General features: G+C 44.9%; 1 protein-coding gene and 1 long non-coding RNA gene across 2 annotated transcripts; both read left to right on the forward strand.

Moving 5' to 3' along the window:
* The first annotated feature begins 3337 nt into the window (after positions 1-3337).
* On the forward strand, positions 3338-4907 carry LOC120709239. Its single transcript, XR_005689603.1, has 2 exons — positions 3338-3896; positions 3990-4907. It is a non-coding gene; the product is annotated as an uncharacterized LOC120709239 (long non-coding RNA).
* Positions 4908-8233: 3326 nt separating this feature from the next.
* LOC120709240 (probable calcium-binding protein CML35) lies at positions 8234-9378 on the forward strand. Its single transcript, XM_039994789.1, has one exon. It carries the CDS (start codon positions 8339-8341, stop codon positions 8909-8911), a length of 573 nt encoding a protein of 190 aa, XP_039850723.1. The 5' UTR covers positions 8234-8338; the 3' UTR covers positions 8912-9378.
* The last annotated feature ends 13510 nt before the right edge of the window (positions 9379-22888 follow it).

The following is a 22888-nucleotide window of genomic DNA, read 5'->3' on the forward strand; positions in this document are numbered from 1 at the left end:
TGTGTGCTGATTTAGTTACTTAGTCTTACCACTAGTGTTGAACCATTCAAGGTAGTAAGGCTGAGGAATAGAACGAGTGGGCAAACCAAACCTCTTGATCAAATCTGAACTCACCAAATTGCTGCAACTTCCGCTATCAATTATGGTGAGAACACGACAATCCTTAACTTAGAGAAACATGTGGAACAAATTTTTGTGTTGGATTTTCTTCTCATCCTCATGTTCCGCTTTAGAAGTCAGCACACTCTGCACAAGAAGACTAGGAAGGTCCTTTGTCGCAGCCACAGAATCAATTGCCTCACCCTCATCCTCTGAATCTGTAACAAAGTTAGCTGCAAGAACCAATTCATTCTCAACATCGCTAGTACTTACATATCCATTACCATCAGATGCAGCGATGAAAGCTCGAGTACTTGGACAATCCTTCATGACATGTCACATTCCCTTGCAACGGTGGCACACGATGTTTGTAGATGATCTACTCGAAGACCCCCTTTCAAGCGTAGCATGCTTCTTGTGTTGTTGGGCCTGCACAGTAGACACATTGCTTACCTCAGAAGCTGGCGCAGGAGCTGGTGGTGTTGCTGGTAGCTTAGCAATAGGCGCCTTGGGCTTCTTAACGTCGGAATGCTGCTGAAACGATCTCCCAGTGTTGGACCTGAAAGAATGTTGGACAATGCGGCGTCCCTGTACTTCCCGTTCTGCCTTAAGAGCAAGATGGTACAATTGGGAAAAACGAGTCCAGTCTTTGTAATCAAGAATATCCTGTATATCACGATTTAAACCACCAAAGAACCTAGCACTAGTATCATCGTCATCCTCACGAATACCACAACGTGCTAGACCAATAAGCAATTTCTGATAATATTTCTCTACTCCTTTATCACCTTGTTTTAAATTTTGCAATTTTAAACGTAGATCGCGCTGGTAATAAGGAGGAACAAAACGAGACTTCATGCGTTGTTTCAAAACAGGCCAAGTTTGAGGCACAGCAGCAGCATTACCAGCATTGTAAAGATCATTCCACCAAAACAAAGCAAAACTAGTAAATTCACTAGTAGCAAGTCTAACTCTATTTTCTGCAGGAACCAAATGAGAATTAAACTTTTGTTCAACAGCGAGTTCCCAATCTAAATAAGCCTCAGGATCAGCAGTACCAGCAAAAAGAATCATGGTAAATTTAGTTTTAGCAAAAGAATCATTGTTACCACGATTATGATCACCTCATTCCGACTCTGTATGAGGGAGATATCGCCGAAACCGTGCAGGAGTGTTGGCTGAATCCGAGATGAACGTGAAAATCGAATTGGAGTCGACTTGTAACATGGAGATGAGGCTGGTTCGCGCATTTCCAGCATTGCGATGTCCTCATCACTAGCTACGTGCTGCTGCATTACGCGCGATCAACATTTTCATAAGACCATCACCATAGATGATCGAAAAGGTTGACGATGCTGCGTATTTCTTTCCAAGAAAAAAAAGGCTTGGTGCGACATTTGTCCATCTATCGTCACCAGCGCGGTCACCCTGATTGCATAGTGTATTCGTCAGAAAACTACTGGAGCAGCTAGCAATCATTCATTCAAAATTTCAGAAACGACCCGCATATCTATTATCTATAGTTGGTACCTGCATGATAATTAATTAAGCTAGCTTGCTCTCCCTAAAGAAAGAAAAAGGTTGCTCTCAAAAAAGAAAGAAAGAAAAAGGTTCATTCGGTTCTGTTGCGATTGGAAGTGCAACAGATCACAAAGATGAGCCGTGCAAGAAGCCCAGTGTTTCGGTCGTTGACCTGACTATCCAATGATTGTGAATCGAATGATCCGATCCGAGATGAGGAACGACAATCCAATCCAACGCAGTATCGTCTATCTCATCTGCAGCAGGTTGAGAAGGACGACGGACGCGTGCAGGCAGAAGCGTGTAGTGCGGATGAGCCAGATCAATGCAAGCACGTCGGTTTCAGGTTTCAACACGGTTTTGGGGGGCGGTGGAGGCCGTGTCAAAACCGAACAAACCTCCCACCTCCACTCCTGTCGTTTGCTTTACCGAGCTGTCTGTGCGCGAGCAGTGACCAGGAGTGCGCCGCGCTAGTCGTGCGGAGCTAGCGACCTTGCATTGTCGTGTGGAGCTAGGATCGACCTCGAGCATGATGAGGACCAGACCATACATGGCCGCCGGAAGCTTCCTGGAAACTCCCTCCCTCATCAGCTGGCCAAACAATGTATCCACAAGTATCTATGGCCATGTTTGGTTTACACCTTGAAATTTTTTTCACAAATAGACGAATGCATGTATGGAGTAGTAAACGAAGTTTATTTGCGAAACTTTTTTATGGATGGGTATAACTTTTCGAGACGAATCTAATGAGCCAAGTTCCACCATGATTGGCTACAGTGATATTACAGTAACCGTCTCTAATCATTCTCTAATCATGCGGTCAAAGAGCTTATTAAGTACAACGCATGCTATAGTACCATAATTGTGGAGATTATTTTATAATTAGATTTCATTTAATACCTCTAATTAGTGGTCAAAAGGCAAAAAAATTTCATAAAAACTTTTTCATCCCCTAACCAAACAAGGCCTATATCTATACCAGGGGCTAAATTTGCCCTGCACACCATCTTCACATCTTACTAAATACTCTCTCCGTTTCAAATTATAGTTCGTTTAAATTTTTATTTCAAATTTAACCACTCATTTTATTCAAAAAATTTGCGCAAATATCATCAATTTAAGTCTTTTTTTTGAAAAAAAAACTTCTATTAATAAAGCAAGTCACAACAAAAGAAGTGATATTTTGTACGAAATTTCGAATAAGATGAGCGGTCAAACTTGATGTCAAAAAAACAAGACACGAAAGAGATGTTTTGTACGTACAAGTATGTATCTATATATGCATGGACAGCTATTTTTCAGGCAAAGGAATAATTCAATATTCCAACCTTTATATCGCAGTGCAATATGCGGCCTGCAGATATACAGACTAGAGAGAACTTTTTTTTTTTACATGAGCAATCTATCGTGGTCTGTCAGTGTCAAGACTACATCCCCAACTTTGGATCCAGATCTTGCAATTATTCGATTTTTGCGTGTTACTCGCTCGCTCCTATATATATACGCGGCAAAACAGAAGACAGAATATATATGTGACCGGGGACTGGACGTGTGCGGCTTGCAAAATCTCCATATGTATATAGTACGTGCCATCATATCCGTGCGTACGTGGATCAGTAGCAGGGAAAGCCACACTCCTTCCTGTTACGTTCCATGCATATACCGCGTATGTGTCGTGAGACGATATGTAAGAAGGAAAAACACGCCAATTTTTTTAGCTGGTTATGGCATTTATTTATTGCTACACAGCAGCTGCACATCAGCGGCTGCAAAATGAGACGACTTGTCTTTTTCAAAATAAAAATATATTCTTGGCTAGTAGTATATAGCCTAGCTCTGCTAGTGGGGCGGATCCATTTGGGTTTTTCGGGTCAGGTACTGAGATGGATCTTATTGGTATGGGTGCCATTTGGGTTTTTCGGGTCAGGTACTGAGATGGATCTTATTGGTATGGGTGGAAACGAGTTTTAAGTTAACAACTGTCGGGTTGGTGCGGATTGGGTCTGGTGCATCAAGTGCGGTGCGGGTTGGGCGGTGGGTGACTCGCGAGTCGAGTCCTCGCAGCGAGACTCCGCCCACGTCCGCTGTCTTCCACAGTCCCGCCGCCGCCGACTGCCCTCCTCGCCGGCCACCCTCCCCGTCGCACCGGTCACCCGCCCCTCTCCCCTTAAAGCCATCCTGGCCCCCTTTGTCCCAAACCCTAGCCCCCACACCTCTATTGCCACCGCCACCATCACCTTCCCCCAAATCCGGCCGCCGTCGATTCTCCTCCTCCGGTGAGACTCCCTTCAATTCTTTGCGCGGGGAGCTTCTCCTCCCTCTCCTCGACCGATTTTGGTCCTCACCCGTCCTTCTTTCCGGTCATGGAGGGCCCCCGGCGGAGCTCGCCGTCCGCTGCCGCCTCAGCTCGTCGCGTCGCCACTTCGCCGCCGTTTTCCTCTGCTAAAGCCTCGGGTGAGCTTCGCTTCACCTTGGACCCAGGGGCGGACCTACGGGGTGGTCCACGTATGCCATGACATACCCTAAGATCCGGCCCACCCACGCTCCCGTGTGATTTCGGCGGCGACGCAATGAGTTGAACTGCGGCGGACTGATTTGAGCGGCAGCCCGCGTCGGCTCGGCGCAATGAATCGGGCAGCAGCGCGGCGAATCCAGCAACACTGCGGGTGCTTAGAGAGTCAGCGGTGCAGCGGAAGCACCACAGGGCTCAGCCGGTGGCGGTTCGGCGGAGTCTGCAACAGCGCGGCACCGCGTGGAGCCCGCTCCGGCGGCAAGTAGCAGCGCGGCAGGCGCGCGGAGCACGCGCTGGCAGCAGGCATGCCAGCGGCGTAGTGCGCTGAGCAGCAAGCTAGCGGAGCAGCGTGCTGGTTTGGTGGGTGCGCGGAGCTCGCGGCAGCCATCCCATCAGCTCCGCGCTAGCGTTCAGGAAGGAAGAGGATCGATGGGAGGAAGAATAGAGGTTCATGACAAATGCCCCCCACAAACTGAGGTGCATGCCAATAAATTAGTAAAGCATTAGATCAGTAAATGATAATTGATGTCACATATAGATTAATAGATGCAACAATTGAGGGATTCAAGTGGATTAAGATGATATAATTAATATTTTCATGAACTTTAGGAAGCATATGCTTGATAAAAAGAAATAAGGTAAATCTCTCTAACCTATTGTAGGTGTGTAAGTTTATTTTATATACATTTCTAAGATTTAATGTGCTTCTACTATTTATATTGTAATCTATACAATTATTGAATCTAATTGTTTTTATATCGAATTTCTCGTGGAATTTTTTTTGTTGTATAACCACTTTTTAGGTTATACCGAATACCGAATTATTTGTTGAAATTTTGACATGGCATATCCTAGATTTCAATTCTTGGTCCGCCACTGCTTGGACCACGGAGTGCACGCGCTGTCCCAGCCATGCCCGCTCTGCTTCGCCGCGCCGCCGTCCGCCGTCGCTGCCGTGTCGCGGGCGTCGCGCCGTGCACGCGCGCCAGCTGCGCCGTGGGCGTGCACGCGCGTTCTGGGCGCGGCCTCGCCCCGGGTCAAGGCCGCTGGCCTGCCTTGACCTGTCTGGTGGAGCCGCTAACCCCTAGCTTCATGAGACCCATGGCCGCATTTTGGGGCGGGGTGGGTACTAAATTTATATATCTGGGTCGAGTTGGGTTGGTTTAATTAACTAGCTAGTTGCGGGTTGGGGTGAGTTAGGGGCGGGTTTGGCCCCATTAACATTAACAGGCCTAATATAGCCGAGATTTAAAATGTCAGTGTAACTAAAACTGGCCACTTCCTAACTGGAGTAACACCAGTCTAATATATTCCAAGTCGGCTAGCTGTTAAGTTGCCGCAGTTCGAAACTCCCTACCTAACCAACATATATATAAAAGTCACCGCGCCGTCAGTTACCAATCACAACCCTGATCACCAATGCTAATTGAGTCATCGACAAAATTATCAAATCGTAAACAAACGTACCTACTACTAGGCAACTACCATATGCATGCAAGTACCTATATATACACACACAGAGAGAGAGAGAGTTACTATAGCATAAAAAAGTATATATAATGCAACCGATATGATGCGGTAAACAGTCCTTTTCAGCTAATCGGCTATCATTGCGCCTATTAATGTGCACCTTTTGGTTCTAGCACATGGTACGTTCCAGTCTTCATATCAAACAATTTTAAAAAGGAAGAAATAGTAACAGCTGGGTACGTAGCTAGGTTCCGAGAAATTGGAATCAAATACAGACAAGCTTGATTTAATCACAAATGCATTGCCTAATGTAATCGCTATCTCTCTCTACTATTTCTAAAAAAAGCAAGCAATTTTTTCTTGGTCCGTCAATCGGAATCCTAATCGTAGTCTGAACAAATCAATCTGAGTCCTAATCGGAACCCGTATAAATGAATAGGAATCCCAATCGGAACAGGTACTTTCGCACAATCACAACACAGCCGGTACATGATGTGAATGAACAAAGTTGATGATATTACATAGGTCTATTATATTACCTGTAGCAATGCACGAGCACTGTGCTAGTGCAAATATAAGCAAACAGAAAAAGTCTAGAGTAGCCCCCTCAAGTATAGTAAAAGTACTGATAATCCCCAAAATTATATCCTGATTCAATTTACTTCTAAACTATGTTATTTAGTTCAATTTAACCCTTAATAAGATATATTTTTTTATATATCCATACGCCAGTGAGATCTTGAATTAACATTTGCAGTATGATAGCAGACATCATAACATATTTTAGAAAATATGTCAAGAATTTTTCATCAGTGTGAATCATGTGATATATTATAATAAATTAACCCCTACAATACAAAATTATAGAAAAATAATGATAAAAAATTATACTATTTTTTTGCATACATTGTGATGCCCACTACAACACTGCAAATTATAAATTAAGATTCCACTTGTATATGGAGAAATAAAAATAGATAAATTGTATTAGAAGATAAATCAAACCGAATAACATAGTTTAGGGGTCTAATAGAACCAAGAGATACTTAAAGGGTTTGTCCAGACTTTGGTTTTTTAGAGTAATTTAGACTTTTTCTAAATAAATTGTAGGAAGAATATCATTAGTGCGTACTGATAATAAGGACGCCTTTAGCAGGGCTCCACGAGCGGCTCCACGCTGACGACGGACTCCAGGGGAGCGCTCCAGAAAGCTACAGTTCTTTTCCCAACTATTTCGACGGAGCCTGTGGAGCCGAAAATACGACTTCACCGGCTCCGCCTCCAGCTCCACCAGTTGGAGGAGCCCTCCCCAAACGGGGCCTAGATCTCTAACCATGCCAGCAGGCTTCTCGGCGACAGCTAAAAACGAGAGGCCAGCAGAGTATCAGAATTTTTTAAGGGCACAAGCTAACTTGAAACTAGCAAGGGTTTTGCTCCTTTTTATTTCTTCGCCCTTGACATCAATAAAGAAACCAAACGCACAGGACAGGAGGGCAGCTATAGAATAAGCGATGGGGAGCCGAGCCCAACATACTCCTACGAGGACCTACCTTCTCCATCACAAAATGATACTCAGGATCCTCTGTGTCCACGAACACATGAATTCCATTTTAGTATTTCGTTCTTTCTACAAGAACTGCAGGTAATATGAGAAGTCACTGTATGTAATATGACACTTCCATTCAGACCATGGGATAAAAATTGTATCCTGCTAGTGAAGTTTTGAGAGGAAAAAAAAAGAATTGAAGAGTTGAGCCCGTCAACTTGAGATCGAAATCATAGCAACGGCAATTTTGAAAAAAAATGGTTCATCTTTTGTAGGAGGGGATTCGTGTTCTAGAAGTATATACTTGTCAACAAGAGTTAGAAAAATCACTATCATGATATTATCAATAAAGTATTATAGTCAGATATGGGAGGTTTGTTCTCACAACGTAGACTATAGCTCCTAGTTAATTTAGAATCTTGCCATTTTGTACTCATACTCGTTATATTACTGAAAAGTTAGTTCTCCTTTGGCCGCTTAAAGACATGTTTCAGGATTTCTCCTTTGTCACATGGAAATCAGGGAGTGAATGGTCATGTTCCTTAGCAAATGAAGAAGTGATTGCTACTCATCATACATCCTCTTTGGACGCTCTGTAGAACCACCGCTCCATATATAGTAGCAGGTGCCGATGGCGAGACCGATTGGCGTCCCACCTTGTAGTGTTAGGTCTGACCTAATCCTTGCGCGCTCCATCTAAGATAGCACATTTACATCACGCCTCAGCTATTTTTGGCAACAGCGTCACCATCTGGCCTGCCAACTCGATGAACAAGGTGGCTGCCGGGCCACCTCTCTTTTACTAGTTTTTAGCCCTAACTAACTACTAAAAAGGCAGAGAAGGAGGATGGGGCGCGCCACAGGCGTTGCAACAGCCTCCAGCTCGCGCAGCCGATCCGGGTCACGCGCAGAAGATAAATAAATCCGCACCAGTCCCCAGTAATAACAAACCAGCGAAGCGGAGGGGACGGGACGGGACGGGACGGGACCAAAAGCCGAAAAATCGGCGCCCGCGAAGCTTCCGCGAAGCTCACTCCCTCCCCTCCCGTCCCCGCCCCCGCCTTTTTATCTCGGCTGCTCGGCCCTCCATCCTCTCCATTCCCCTCCCACCACCGCCTCCCTCCCATTGCGTTGCGCCCGGCCCATTCCTTCATCCCCACCGGCACCGGCAGCGCAAGAAGAAGAAGAAGATGAAGCTCTCCGTCCAGTCCCTGGCCAGGAAGCTCTCCCTCCCGTCCCCGAAGCGGTCCTGGAGTAGCGGCAGCAAGAAGGACGGCAGCGGGAAGCGCTCCCTGTCGCGCAGCGAGGCGCCGTCCTTCGCGTCGGCGTCGTCCTCCTCCGACGACGACACGCTCGCGCGCTCCTCCACGCCGCGGTCCGTGCTCTCGCTGTCCCCCGCCGAGATCCCGCGCCGGGAGCTGGAGGCCGTGCTGCGGCGCCTCGGCCACGGGGAGCCCTCCGACGACGAGCTGGACGCCGTGGCCGCCATGGCCGCGCAGCCGCCCGCGCCCGGCGGGGAGGACGACCTCATGGAGGCGTTCCGGGTCTTCGACGCCGACGGCGACGGCCGCATCACCGCCGAGGAGCTCCGCGCCGTCATGGAGGCCATCCTCGGCGGCGGCGCCGAGGGCTGCAGCCTCGACGACTGCCGCCGCATGATCGGCGGCGTCGACGCCGACGGCGACGGCTTCGTCGGCTTCCAGGACTTCGCGCGCATGATGATGAACGCCACCACCGTCCCAACGACAACCTTCTTGTTGTGAACTTGTGAACCTCACCTGACCAAACAAGATTGGCCCCAGCCCTGATGCGCGCTCAGAGTATCATCATCAATCTGCTCCGCGAGATCATTTTCCTTTTGGGCGCGCAGGATGATAGGCTGCTCTGTTACTACTAGTAGTAGGATTAAGAGAAAGCGCTTGCTTGCTAATCCATGCACGATTAGCCGTGCATGCAAGCTCGTTGTAAAATTATTTGTCGCGAGAGAGTATGTTATAACGGTAAGGCGAATGCTTGGTTCTTTCGATTTTCTTTTCAAAATTTAAATCCGAATTCCTACCGCTAGTACTAGAGAGGGGCATACTGTCGAGATTGTATTTGTTGCCAACTGCTAGCGGTGTCGATATTTGGAGGAATTTTCGCTGCTTGCGTAGGATGAATGGCCCCGTTTGGTTTTGTAGTGCGTTAGTGAATAGTGATACTTTGACCGTTTATTACGGTATCAAATATAGTCAGTTTATAAAACCAATTTCAGAACTCCGTGCTAGTGACTGTAGCATCACTGTAGTAAATTATCAAAAAAATTTTTTGTAAATATACTTCGTTCCATCATCTAGCCTGGCTGCGGACGTGTGTGGTTGCGATGGCAACGTGGCGAGCCCACGTCCGTGCTGCTGACTGAGCAAAGTGGGCGAGAGTTTTTGTCTGTTCCTCTCCATCATCTAGCTACCATGTTACTTTCCTTATCGTTTACCCGCACTGTTTATAGCTAGTTAAGCTGTGGTTTCTGGATGACCGTGTTCGGCTGGTGGGTAGGCCTCCAGCCCTACAGTATTTTCCTTTCACACCACTCCAGCCACCAGCCAGGTAACAGTGTTTTTCTCTCACACCACTCCAGCCTCCAGCTCCAGCCTGCCGAACGCAGTGAAAAAAAACCCAACATGTTTCACAGCAAACCGCGCCTTGTAAAAAAAAATCATGATACCGTTCGATACTGCATGCCTATCTTCTTGTTCAATTGTTTTATCAGAAGAGTTTCTTCAAGATTCAAGATAAGGCTTGCATTGTGACCTGTAACTCTGATGACAACGTCTATTACAAGACGTTCTAGAAATGAAGTATGACATTGCCATATCCACTAGCCCATGGTTTTCATCACTCTCATCTCTCAGAGACTCAGAGGCAGTGCAGATGGCTGCCGTCTTTGTTTTGTTTTTCCTTTTTCCCAAAACTGTGTGCTCGAATTTTACTAATTCCAAATGTAGCACTGCCATTTCTACGGCGCCGTCAGTTTCCAAAAAGAGAATTGCAAGCCAAGTTTTCGTTCACAAGTTTCGGTTCAGTATTAGTATACTATTCTCCAAGCGTGCAGTGCCGTCTTTTCCTTCCTTTTTTGTGCTTGAAGCAAACATCTTATCAGTTACAACCAACCATCATCAGAGGTGAATCATGATAAGCAGCGGCCTATCGATCTAGCGCTGCAGATTATGGATCATCAAACGCATCCGAACATCTATACAAAGAATGAGAAACAGGCATGCAGATGACAGCAAAGTTGCCCGGCAGGCAACTTTTCCAGCCCTGAAGATTCACTTGTAAAATTTCCCTTGAATTTCTTCCAAGAACCCCGAGGCGCTGACAGCATCTCTTTTGGCCGGCGGCCTCCAGCCTCCAGGTCGTCCCACCTTCATTTGGGGCGGGGGGAATTGCACATCGATTGCATGGTAAAGGTCGTCGCCTCCAGGTCGACAGGCCTGCATGTTGCCGACATGGTAACATACAGACATACAGCTAGCTGCTCTGAAACCTCTGAACTTTCTGGCTAGCTAATCCGCCGTGCGGTTGCCCACCAAATCACTGCTATTTTACTGTGACACGCACGTCCTTGGATGCTAGCACATGTATGTATGGGGTCCGGTCAAAGCAGAGTAAGCCTGGCAGTGGTGCAGTATTTGACCGAATAAACCCAAGGGAATATTTGTTCCATACGTACATGGGAGTGGCAGGTCCTTTGTACTGTCATACCTTGGCAATTTGCGAGTGCATCTGCACAATGGTCGCGAGTCCCCATGGGATTAGCCTGCAGTTTCCATTGTTTGCCCCCCCGGTACGTTTCTTTGCCTGGCTACTGGTGCGGTGCAAGAGAAGATCCGATGCAAAACATAGAGGATGCAACATGCAACTTATGCACGACCGAGGAGAGCCCTGACCATCTCATCCTCCACTGCCCATTTGCCAAACGTTTTTGGCTACAACTGGGTTTTTGCATCCCAGTAAATGCGTCAGTTACACAGCTATGGCAACTGAGGAAGCCAGCGGCATTGCCACAGGCCCGCTACTCGACATACCTGCTGCTATGCGCCTGGCAGCTTTGGAAACATAGACATGATGTCGTGTTCAGAGGTGAAACCCCCTCCCATCTACGGTTGATTCTAAGCTGCAAGGCGGAAGCACGACTCTGGCGGTGCCGACTGCCGCGCGACGACCAAGCTATCACGGAGACCTGGTGTAACTCCTTTTGTTCAAATATGTAGTCACACTCTCTAGAAACAATCCCCTTTGTTTTTATTTGTAACCTGCTAAAACTCAAGTTTTAATGAGCCTGCCGCAAAGCCTCCGATAATATATTGGTGGGGACTCTCTCCCCCGTTACCCCTAAAAAAAAGTTTCCATTGTTTATGGTGTCCTTTTTTGTTTCTCAGGGAACTCCCCCAGGTAATTTAAGTGAAGCTTCTTGCTGGTTTCCATGCAGCTTTTGCGGCCGTTTCCATGGAGACGAACAACAAAGGTAGGAGTAGTAGATGACAGCAACAGCAGAGCTGCTCACAGCAGTCACATGCGAGGTTCTGCATCCTCGTGAGGCATCCTCGTGAGCCGTGAGGATGGTCCCAGCACTCACGCCCGCTCCCCCCTTGTGGTGTCGCGGAGCAGCAGAGCTCTCACATGGACATGGTACATGGACTCGGCCATGCAGATGTGGCCTGCCTGCCCTGGCGACGAGAGACGACGACATTGCGCATGGCATGGCTGGAAGTTTGCATTGCATTCACTACTACAAAAACGTTGATTTGTCCCGGTTGGGAAACCGCTGTTGTCCCGGTTTCCCAACCGGGAACGCCTGTCCGGGACAAAAGGGGGTGCCCTTTTGTCCCGGTTGTGGCAACCGGGACAAAAGAGGACCTTTTGTCCCGGTTGGTAACACCAACCGGGACAAAAGGTGCAGCCAGCGCCCACGTGGCTGGCGCACCCTTTTGTCCCGGTTGGTGTTACCAACCGGGACAAAAGGTCTCTTTTTTTTTTCATGTTTTTCTTTTCTCGATTCTTTTTCTATTTCAATTATACTTTTGCATTTCAATTAAACTTATGTATTGGAATTCAGTGTGTATGATCTCCACTAATATATACATATATATATAGTTACTTATATAATATTTGTCCTAGATAGTTTTCATATATAAATTAATTCACTTATATATATATGTATACACATATCTATACATGTGAATTCCTTTACATATGAAAATGTCTAGGACCAATATTATATAAATATATATATATACACATATATATTATTGGAGTGCTTATATATATAATACATACATACTCCATCATATTTGCATAGGTATATTCGTTCTTAATTACATAGTAGAATTTGCCTTTTGGAAATTTAATACATACATACATACTCATAAATAGAAATTTAATACATAGACACACATATATATTTACATAGTTATATTCGTTCTTAATTACATATATACGCGTATATTGTCATATTTACTGTGATTGTCAATATTAGATATTCCATCATAGTAGAATTCGCCTTTTGGATCGAGGACTTACTCAACAATAAATCCGGAGAATTGTTCTTGAATCGCCATAACCTTTTCCTCCGGTATGAGTTTATCGCGCATCTCCCCGACCTATGGAAAAAGGGGATAATTAATTTCGACTAATTAAAATACGAGTTCAAATATTAACAAGTTTTTTTACTTACTTCCTCCTCCCAATCTGTCCAGCCCTTTGGAGGACCTACCAGACCATGGATGTTCTCGCATACATAGTATGCGCACAATACAGTGCCTGGTTTCTGCCTCATACACTTTAAGAGAGAAGAAATTATCAGGTATTTACATGAATATATAATAAAACTAATGAATCGTGCAACGAATCATCCAAGCGCGTACCGGAAAATCTGTCTTGATCTTCAATTCCTTGTCAAATTTGCCTGGATGATTTTTAGCGAATTCTTTCCAAACCCTGTGCATGATTAGAACAATTATAGTCAAGTAACAAAGTGATTCAAATTATCAGTCACCGACGGAGTAGTGGTAGATTTACTTTTTCATCATGTTAAGAAGATTTTCGTATTGTTCTGGAGGTCTCCTCAATGAGTCCATAACCACGAGTAGGCTCTTCTCGGGAATTATGACAATTAGGATCCAGTGTTCACTGCAAGATTATACGGAGGCAGTTCTTGGTAGTTAAGGTTTAAACAATTCGATTACAGAATAGAAAGAGTTAGACGGAAGGAATCACTCACGCAAAGTTGTAAGGAAACAATATCATTTGCTTGTTGTGATAAACGCTTATGTACTTGAACAACATTTGGAATATCTCATCGGTATTGTCGCGTAGAAGCCTCCAATTACAAGTAATTGGGTCGATGAAGCCGAGGTGAGAGTATCCCTTTCTTCTGCAAGTATGTATCTCCATTCTACATGATACCGAATAAATCAAGAGATCAGTATGTTGAGATCATGCAAAACAATACGTAAGGAGAGTAAAATACTTACAGAACCCACAAGGCGACCATAGAGATGTCGAGGGCCTCCTGATGGAATAGTTGGTAAATTTCTTCCCAGTTTATCCATAGAATGGCCTCCCCCGTAAGAAATCATCATCTTTAATCTTTGCGCCCTGCATGAAGATGCAATCGGCCATCGCACGCATGTAGTGCTGGTGCAGCTTATACATTTGCGTTGGAAGCACAGACACTACTTCGGGGGGTACAAGAGTTTTGCCGATCTCAAACGTCCATTTGACGACCACATCGGCCTTTGGAATATCTTCTCCCCCTGCAATCTGAGCGGCCGTCAGGTTTGATTCTTTCAGAAATGTAACAAAGTCTTGTTCTTGCGTCGTCTGTCCCACTACGAGAGGCTCTATTGATTGTTTCTTTTGGGCTCCGAGCTGTGGAACGTCGGACGACGACGACTTTGATTGTCTCTTCTTTTTCTCAGTAGTTTTGATAATTGTGCGTTCGTAGTCTGAAGGGGGGTCTCTCGGAATGAATTTTCTCTTATTTGCTTCGCACATTCCCTTAAAAAATTTCAAATCTATCGGATTTATCACTTTCTCGGGCTCCGGCTTCGGCTTCGGCTTGAAGTGCTCTTTAACTCTTTCTTGAGTTATCCGATCGCATTCTTCAAGGCTCATGTCCCAGGGTTTAATAGGAGCCTCCTTGGTTTTCTTCTTCTTTTCCTTCTTCTTTGGAGGCTCCCTAGCCGGTGCAGCTACCTTCTTTGCCGGCGGCCGTTTCTGCTTCTTTGCCGGCGGCGGAGGGGGTGACCATGGAGGCGACGGTGACGCTTGAGTGTTCATCGGCGCATGAGATGATGGTGATGGAGAATGTGCCGGTGAACCTTGCCGAGACAGTGCTGCCCTTGGGGAGTTTTGCGGAGATGCCGGTCTTGGAGAGGCATGCTGAGATGCCGGTCTTGGTGTTTGATCATCCGACTTTAGGACAATGTAGCGCTTATCCCATAGGATGTAGCCATGAATGGCTTCTGCTAGTGTCCTCTCCCCATCGCCTCCAGGAATATCAAGCTCGAGCGTCTCCCAACCCTGGCACACCTGCTCCACGCCAACTCTTGTGTATCTAGGCGGAATTTGCTGCCCGTGGTACACGTCGCCTGGTTCGGTTGGCATGGCGGTACCGTACGCAACAGTGAACATTAAGTTCTTAACGGCAGTCTGCAGGTCACAAGGTGTCCGGTGGGTGATCTCATCCACTGGAAATCGCTGCGGGGCCGACGCTTCAACTGCGGCCTGGATCCCCGTGGGCTCGGCAGCGGCGACGTCTGTGGAAGCGCAGCTACTTTTCCGCTGAGACAGGTGATCGGCTGCGACACTAGGCTCTGGAGGCAACGTTTGCGCTTGCTGTTGCTGGCTCATTGCTACGGCCACTTGGCGTTGTACCTCTTCCTCCAGTCTTTGATCGTGTGACATGAGCCGTTCCTCTAGCCTTCGCAGGTGCTCCCGCTCATCATTCTTTCTTCTTTGCCGGCTTCTATATGAATCAATGTAATCCCTGAACCCATACTTCCACGGAACCACGCCTTTGCCTCTTGTGCGGCCCGGATGCTCTGGATTCCCAAGGGCGTAAGTCAGCTCGTCCCTCTCTCTATCTGGCTGGAATGTTCCCTCGGCCGCTGCTTGTATGGCCTCCTGTAGTCTCTGGGCTGCTCGCTGGATGTTTGGCCCATAGATGCAGTCACCAGTCATTGGGTCCAAGCTTCCCCCGTGACCATAAAACCAGGTCCTTGACCTTTCAGGCCAGTTCATGGTCGCAGGTCGGATGCCTCTGTCAAGCAGATCCTGCTCCATCTTCTCCCATTTGGGTACTGCAAGCTTGTAGCCTCCTTGGCCTAGAGTGTGATGGTACACTTTCTTCGAGGCGTTGTCTTTGGCCTTCTGCACCTTTTGAAGCCCAAGCTCTGAAGACTTGTATTCCACAAATGCATCCCAGTGACCCCTGAGCTTTTCGAGCTCGCCGGTAAATACGGGTGTGGTCCCGGTCTTGATATATTTCTTCGTCAAAATTTTCTTGAATGATCGCAGTTGTTCGGCCATCTTACTCAGGGTCCAGCGCTTGCATATCTCTTCGGATTCAGCTGGAACCGTGAAGTTTTTCTTAAGCTCCCGCCAGCACCATTCTTTTTCTCTTTCGGGTACCGCATCCCGTTCCTCGCTTGGATTGGAAGCTTTCCAGAGCTTGAAGCTGATCGGGATGTGGTCCCTGACAATACATCCGGATTGTCTTATGAATTTTTTGGCGGCAGCTTCTGGAGCGATCGGTTCGCCATCTGGACCAACTTCCGTTATAATGAACCGCCCTTCCAGTTTTTTGTTGGGCCTCGCTTCGTCTTTTTCTGCTGCGACGATGATCCAGACGGCTATAAAAAAACATTCATAGTATTCATATAGATTCAGATGAAAATATGATTGTCACTACAAATAATTATAGTTGTGATATGTACATTAGCACTTTGTTCAGCAGCAGCGTCATCCTGAATAGATGGTGCCTCAATTCCATCACCGGACATATTCAAATATATGTCGGTATTGCTGCCATCATCAGCTTGTTCAGCGACATCTCCTTGACCTTCGCCAATCATATTCAACAAGAACTGTTCGTCTTCCGCGTCTGTGTGTCGCGGGTCCATCGTAACTAAAATATGAATACAAATAAAACCCTTAAAAAATTATCTAAATAATCCACATATTTGCGAGCATTTGACTAAGTAACGGAGAATTGTTTGCATGTGTGCGCGTTTGTTGAAGAGTCATGCATGTGCCAGCTAAGCTGGGCCAGTTTATGATGTACCTGTGTTTGTATTGATCTCGTACGGATGCTATTTTGAAATTCCCCTCAAGATTGAGAGAAGGCTATTTGCTTTGTGAATCGACATAATGAATCATCTTCTTTAACTCTCCGTTGGAGAACCCAATTGCAACAAAATAATTGTATTTCTTTAGTCTCCGTTACTGGGTTAATTAGTACTTTAGTCGTCAAATCACTGCTTCTGCTGATATCTTTACTGTTTCTCTCTTTTAATTTATTCATTTTTTTACATAATACCGTTGTTGATATTCTGTAGTAATTTGTGGAACCCTAAGTATATGTCTTTTCACCCCTGTTCAAACTTCATCTATCTAAAGACTTATTAGTGTACCCTTTTATCACTACTACAAAAATAATTTGTAGGAACACCCCTTTTTTTTAAGGAGCGAATCAAAAAATAACTCATTTCTACTGCTACAAGAAATCCTTAAATGTATGATAGATTTTTGGTGAAATTTACGAAAACTGCCATAAATAGACAGGATCTATGACAATTTATAAATTTTCATTATATATTTGCAAATAATCCATATGGACTCTAGTTTGGGCCCAGTTTCTGTGGCAAACATCTGAAAACATCACAAAATGAAAGTAGAAATCGTCACGAATTTAATATCTTGCTCAAATCACAATAAAATTTTTGCATAAGAATATTGTTGTACAAAAATATGAGGTGCCGAAATTGAACCTCTAACTCCCTTAACGATGCAAAAGTTTTACTACTTCTTTGCACTAAATTTGAGCACCTTGGCGGCGGCGTGAGGTCGGGGCGGGCTCTGGGCGGCGGCGTGAGGTCGGGGCGGGCTCTGGGCGGCGGCGACGTCGATGGCGGCGGTGCTCGGCTCGCGCGGTGGGGGGAGCAGGACGGCGGCGGCGGTGGCTCTGGGCGGCGGCGTGAGGTCGGGGCTCTGGGCGGCGGCGACGTCGATGGCGGCGGTGCTCGATCGGCTCGCGCGGTGGGGGGAGCAGGACGGGCGCAGAGATGAGAAACCAAGTGTTAGGAGAAGGGCGAAGGAGGAAGGAAATATATGGGGGGGGGGCCTTTTGTCCCGGGTGAAGCCACGACCCGGGACAAAAGGTCCTTTTGTCCCGGGTCGTGGCTTCACCCGGGACAAAAGGGGTTTTTGGGCGGGCCGGGAAAATTCCCAGCCCGCGGCCCACCTTTAGTCCCGGGTGGATCTACCACCCGGGACAAAAGGGGCCCGTTTTCCCTCGTGCCCGCCTAATGTTATGTTTGTTTTTGTTTCTTTTTTACTTCTCATTTAAAATTGGCTTTCATATGTTAATTCAGATAATAAAATTATGATTCCAAAAATTATGGAACAAAATTTCTTATTATCTCTATATAAACTTGATACACGCAACAAAAATAATTAATTTTCATTCAAGTGATTGGGTCAATGAAATATCTAACTTTTTTGAAATCATATTTGTTATTTTGACCATGCAAAAATATATTAGGTGAAATTTTTTTTCAAACTGTTGCTTTTCGATAGAAAGTGGATTCTATCACGATATTAACGTTTAAAAAGTGAATTTTAGATAAAATTAAGCAATTTCATGATATTAATGAGTAGTGTGTGTGAGTTTGAGAGATAGTGTGTGTTAGTGAGATTGTGTGTGTTAGTGAAAGAGTATAGTGTGTTAATGTGAATGTAATTTCATGAAATAAATAAAATTAGTTGAGTAATCCATTATTGAATGAAAATTATAATTGAGTCTAGTAATTAAGTGAAAAATATATAAAATAATATAAAGAACACATAAAATATAATTGTACAGTACATATATAATAAAAGTATTCGAATTGCGATTATGTTTTTATACAATAATATAAAATGATTCAAGTACATGAAGGATTAGCGGTAACAGACTTTCTCTTCACAAATGTCCCTTGATTATGATCACGGCGCAAGTATGGAGCATCATCATTGGCTAGCAGGATGCATGGATCAGCATTTACTTCGAAAGCTGGAATGGCAACAAAATTATTATATTCTTCTGAAAAGTCTGTCTTGTCCTCCACTCCAACGATGTTTCTCTTTCCTGATAGAACTATGTGTCGCTTAGGCTCATCCTTTTGCTTGTTGATCCCCTTCTTTGGCTTGCTGGACATGTCCTTAATGTAGAAAACCTGAGCGACATCCTGGGCTAGGACAAATGGCTCGTCTCTATACCCAAGATTGTTGAGATCAACTATTGTCATCCCATACTCATCTTTTGTTACCCCTCCTCCAGATAGCTTAACACATTGGCAACGAAATAGAGGCACCTTGAAATTGGGACCGTAATCCAGCTCCCATATCTCTTCAATGTAGCCGTAATATGTGTCTTTTTTTCCATTATTGTCCGTGGCATCCATATGAACACCGCTGTTTTGGTTGGTACTCTTTTTATCTTGGGCTATCGTATAAAATGTGTTTCCATTTATCTCGTACCCTTGGTATGTTAAGATATTCCAAGATGGTCCCCTAGCCAATAAGAACAGTTGTTCACTTATATCCATGTTATGCATTAGATGCTTCCGCAACCAGCTACAGAAAGTGTTCATGTGCTCACGTGTAATCCATGCCTCAGACTTTTCCGGGAAATTGGAGAGCAGAATTTTCTTGTGTTCCTCGATATATGGGTCAACCAAGGATGATTGTTGAAGAACCGTATAATGCGCTTTCTTGAATGAGAAATCATCTGTGCAGACATAAGATTTCTTTCCTAATGTACCCTTTCCAGATAGTCTCCCCTCATATCGCGATTCAGGGACTCCAATCAGTTTAAGGTCATCAATAAAGTCAACACAAAAGTCAATGACCTCCTCAGTTCCGTACGCACTGGCGATGCTCCCTTCTGGACGAGCTCTATTACGAACACATTTCTTGAGTACCCCCATGAACCTTTCGAATGGGAACATGTTGTGTAGAAATACTGGTCCGAGAATATCAATCTCTTTGACAAGGTGCACTAGAAGATGTGTCATGATGTTGAAGAAAGATGGTGGAAATATCAGCTCAAAGCCAACAAGACATTGCACCACATCGTTTTGCAGCTTTATCAAATTCTCCGGGTCAATTATCTTCTTCCACATGGGCGCCATTCCATTTTCGTTCGGAACAGGTTGGCTACCAGATCCCTTTCCAAAAACAACTTCTAGATCTTTTACCATGTTGAAGACGTCTTTACCACTACGGTGCATCGGTTTTGTTCGGTGGTCCGCTTGGCCTTTGAAATGCTTGCCCTTCTTTCGTACCGCATGCCTGATGGGAAGAAACCGACGATGACCCATGTATACAACCTTCTTACAGTGAGTCAACCATATATTATCGGTATCATCTAAACAGTGTGTGCATGCTTTGTATCCCTTGTTCGAATGTCCTGACAAGTTACTAAGAGCAGGCCAGTCATTGATCGTTACGAACAGCAATGCTCGTAGGTTGAAGTTTTCCTGTTTGTATTCATCCCACATCCGTACACCTTCATCGCCCCAGAGCAATAAGAGTTCTTCGACCAATGGTCTTAGGTACACATCAATGTCATTTCCGGGCTGCTTTGGACCCGGGATAAGCACTGGCATCATGATGAACTTTCGTTTCATGCAGAGCCATGGTGGAAGATTGTACAGACAAAGAGTCACAGGCCAAGTGCTATGACCACTGCTCATCTCACCAAAAGGATTCATGCCATCCGTACTCAAACCGAACCTTATGTTTCTCGCATCCAAATCAAATTTAGGGTACGTTCTATCTATTTTTCTCCACTGCGACCCATCAGCGGGGTGTCTCAACATCGAGTCTTTCTTGCGTTCCTCTTTGTGCCATCGCATCAACTTAGCATTATCTTTATTTCTAAACAGACGCTTCAAACGTGGTATTATAGGCAAATACCACATGACCTTCGCAGGAACTCTCTTCCGGGGAGGCTCTCCCTCGACATCTCCAGGATCATCTTTTCTAATCTTGTAACGCAATGCACTGCATACGGGACATGCATCCAAATTCTCGTACTCGCCTCGGTAGAGGATGCAGTCGTTGGGGCATGCATGTATCTTTTGCACTTCCAGTCCCAAAGGGCAAACAAGTTGTTTGGCTTCATACGTTGTGGCAGGCAATTCATTGTCCTTAGGAAGCATTTTTTTAACAAGTTTGAGTAATTCACCAAATCCCTTGTCGGATACACCATTTGTCGCCTTCCATTGCAGCAACTCCAAGGTGGTGCCAAGTTTCTTAAATCCATTTTGACAATCTGGGTACAACAACTTATGGTGGTCCTCTAACAACTTCTGGAACTTCAACCTCTCTGTTTCACTCTCACAGTCTGCCTGCACATTGTGCAATGCTTGCCCCAGATCGTCGCTGGGATCATTTTCTGCTACATCTACTTCGGGCTCTTCCATGGGAATATCGTCATCGAATGCACCGATTCCAGCATTCCCGGGAAAGTGGTCGTCAAAATCTTCTTCTTCATTGTCTTCCATGGTAACCCCCTGTTCTCCGTGCTTCGTCCAACAAACATACTTTTTCATGAAACCATTTGCGAAAATGTGGCTGTGTAGGATTCTTGAAGATGAGTAATCCTTGTTATTGTTGCAATGAACACACGGGCAGCACATAAAACCATTCTGCTTGTTTGCCTCAGCCACAGACAAAAAATAATGCAGGCCATCAATGAATTCTTTCGAACGTCGGTCAGCATTGTACATCCATTGCCGGTCCATCTGCATTTTAAATAAATCGATTTGAATTCTTTACACGTATCGAATAAATAAAATATATCAAACCTAAATTAAACTAAATGTAACATAACATGAATAATTAAAAGATATGCAATATCTATCATACATCTTGATTAATTAAAAGGGGTACTTAATCCATTACAGAACTTAACAAAGGAGTACTATACATGAAATTTAAAAATTCGGTCAACAACACATAGGTTTTCAACCGTCCTTGCGTTGGAACGCAGAATGTTCTAACGGATTTCTTGCTGGCGCAGAATAAGATGGCGGAGCTGAAACCTCCGAGTTTGGTGGTGACGAACCGTAACGCCGCAATAAATCCTCAAGATCAAACGGAGGTTCCTCGCCCCTTGCCATGCATTCTCTATATTCTTTTTCCAAATAACGGAGCGCTGCCCTATGAAAAGCACTAGGTTTTTTGGACCGACGACCTACTCGAGTTGTGCCCTTCTCTCCAGAAGGACAACGATCACCCCCACCGGCGCCACTCCCTCCAGCTGTTGAAGCCATAATTTACTGAAAAATACCTTTATTTTCCACAAAATTATAAATTCTTACCATTACAAAGCAAAAATTATTTACTATTACAATTACAATGATCAGATTAATAACTCTTGCAAATAACAATGAAATTATATAAAAAAAGACGAAATGTATCATTAATCCTCAAGAAATCTCTAATTAATTGAAAGAAATCTCTATAACTTCTAATTACTTTGACACCCTTCAGTTCCAGGAGTACACTCTTTTCAATATCCAGAAACCCTCTAGAAGAAAAATAAACCTTTATTTCTGAAAATGTATATGTCAGTAACCTCAACCCTGCGGTGATGACACTGCCTTTCGGGGGGACACGGTGCGGTACAAGGATGTCACCAATCGGCTAGTCGCAGCACCAACATTTACGATTAATAGGCACAGCACTTGGCACAGGCAGCATGCTCGTTCATATGCTCTCAGTACAACAACGGCATGCTGACTGCGTCAAATGCTGTCTTCTTATCAATCGGAAGTGCTGGTGATGCGACCAACCGATTTGCGACGTCCTTATAGCGCATCGTGTATCCCTGAAAGGTAGTGCCATCACCGTTGGATGGAGATTAACGACGTATACTTGTTTCGAAATAAAGATTTTTTTAGCTTCTAGATGGTTTCAATGTGAGCCTGATTAAATACATCACTAGAGTGTCAAAATAATCCATTCATAATACAAAAAATTCTATAATATACTCATTTCATTAATTCATTCACGAATAAAAAAATCAACTATCCACAATATGGTCATATATACAAGTACATCACATGAAGTATCTACACTCATTCTAAAAATTTCTACTATCCATATACTCATCTAAATCTAAAAGAAAATTACGCCTACATATATATGCAATCTAGCTAGCAAAATAATGTCCAAGAAATGAGCTAGCTACACATTTTCTCTATTTCTAAAGTATGAAATGAGCTATACAAGCCAAGGAAGAAGAGAAAAACAAGCCCCAAACCTTTAGAGCAGATGGATGGACGGGGAATCAAAGATCTTCACAAATGTGGTGAAGAAATGAGCAAGAACTCCTCTATCCCGAGCCAAGAACAGAGAAAACAAGTGAGCTGAATGGCTCGGGCGGGGGGAGAGGGAAGGGGATAAGGGAAGGCCTTTTGTCCCGG

The sequence above is a fragment of the Panicum virgatum genome, chromosome 5K, assembly GCF_016808335.1.
Source record: "Panicum virgatum strain AP13 chromosome 5K, P.virgatum_v5, whole genome shotgun sequence".
Classification (NCBI taxonomy): domain Eukaryota; kingdom Viridiplantae; phylum Streptophyta; class Magnoliopsida; order Poales; family Poaceae; genus Panicum; species Panicum virgatum.

Bases quoted from the DNA above. Each gene is read 5' to 3' on its own strand.
- LOC120709240 (XM_039994789.1), top strand. From the start codon at position 8,339: ATGAAGCTCTCCGTCCAGTCCCTGGCCAGGAAGCTCTCCCTCCCGTCC.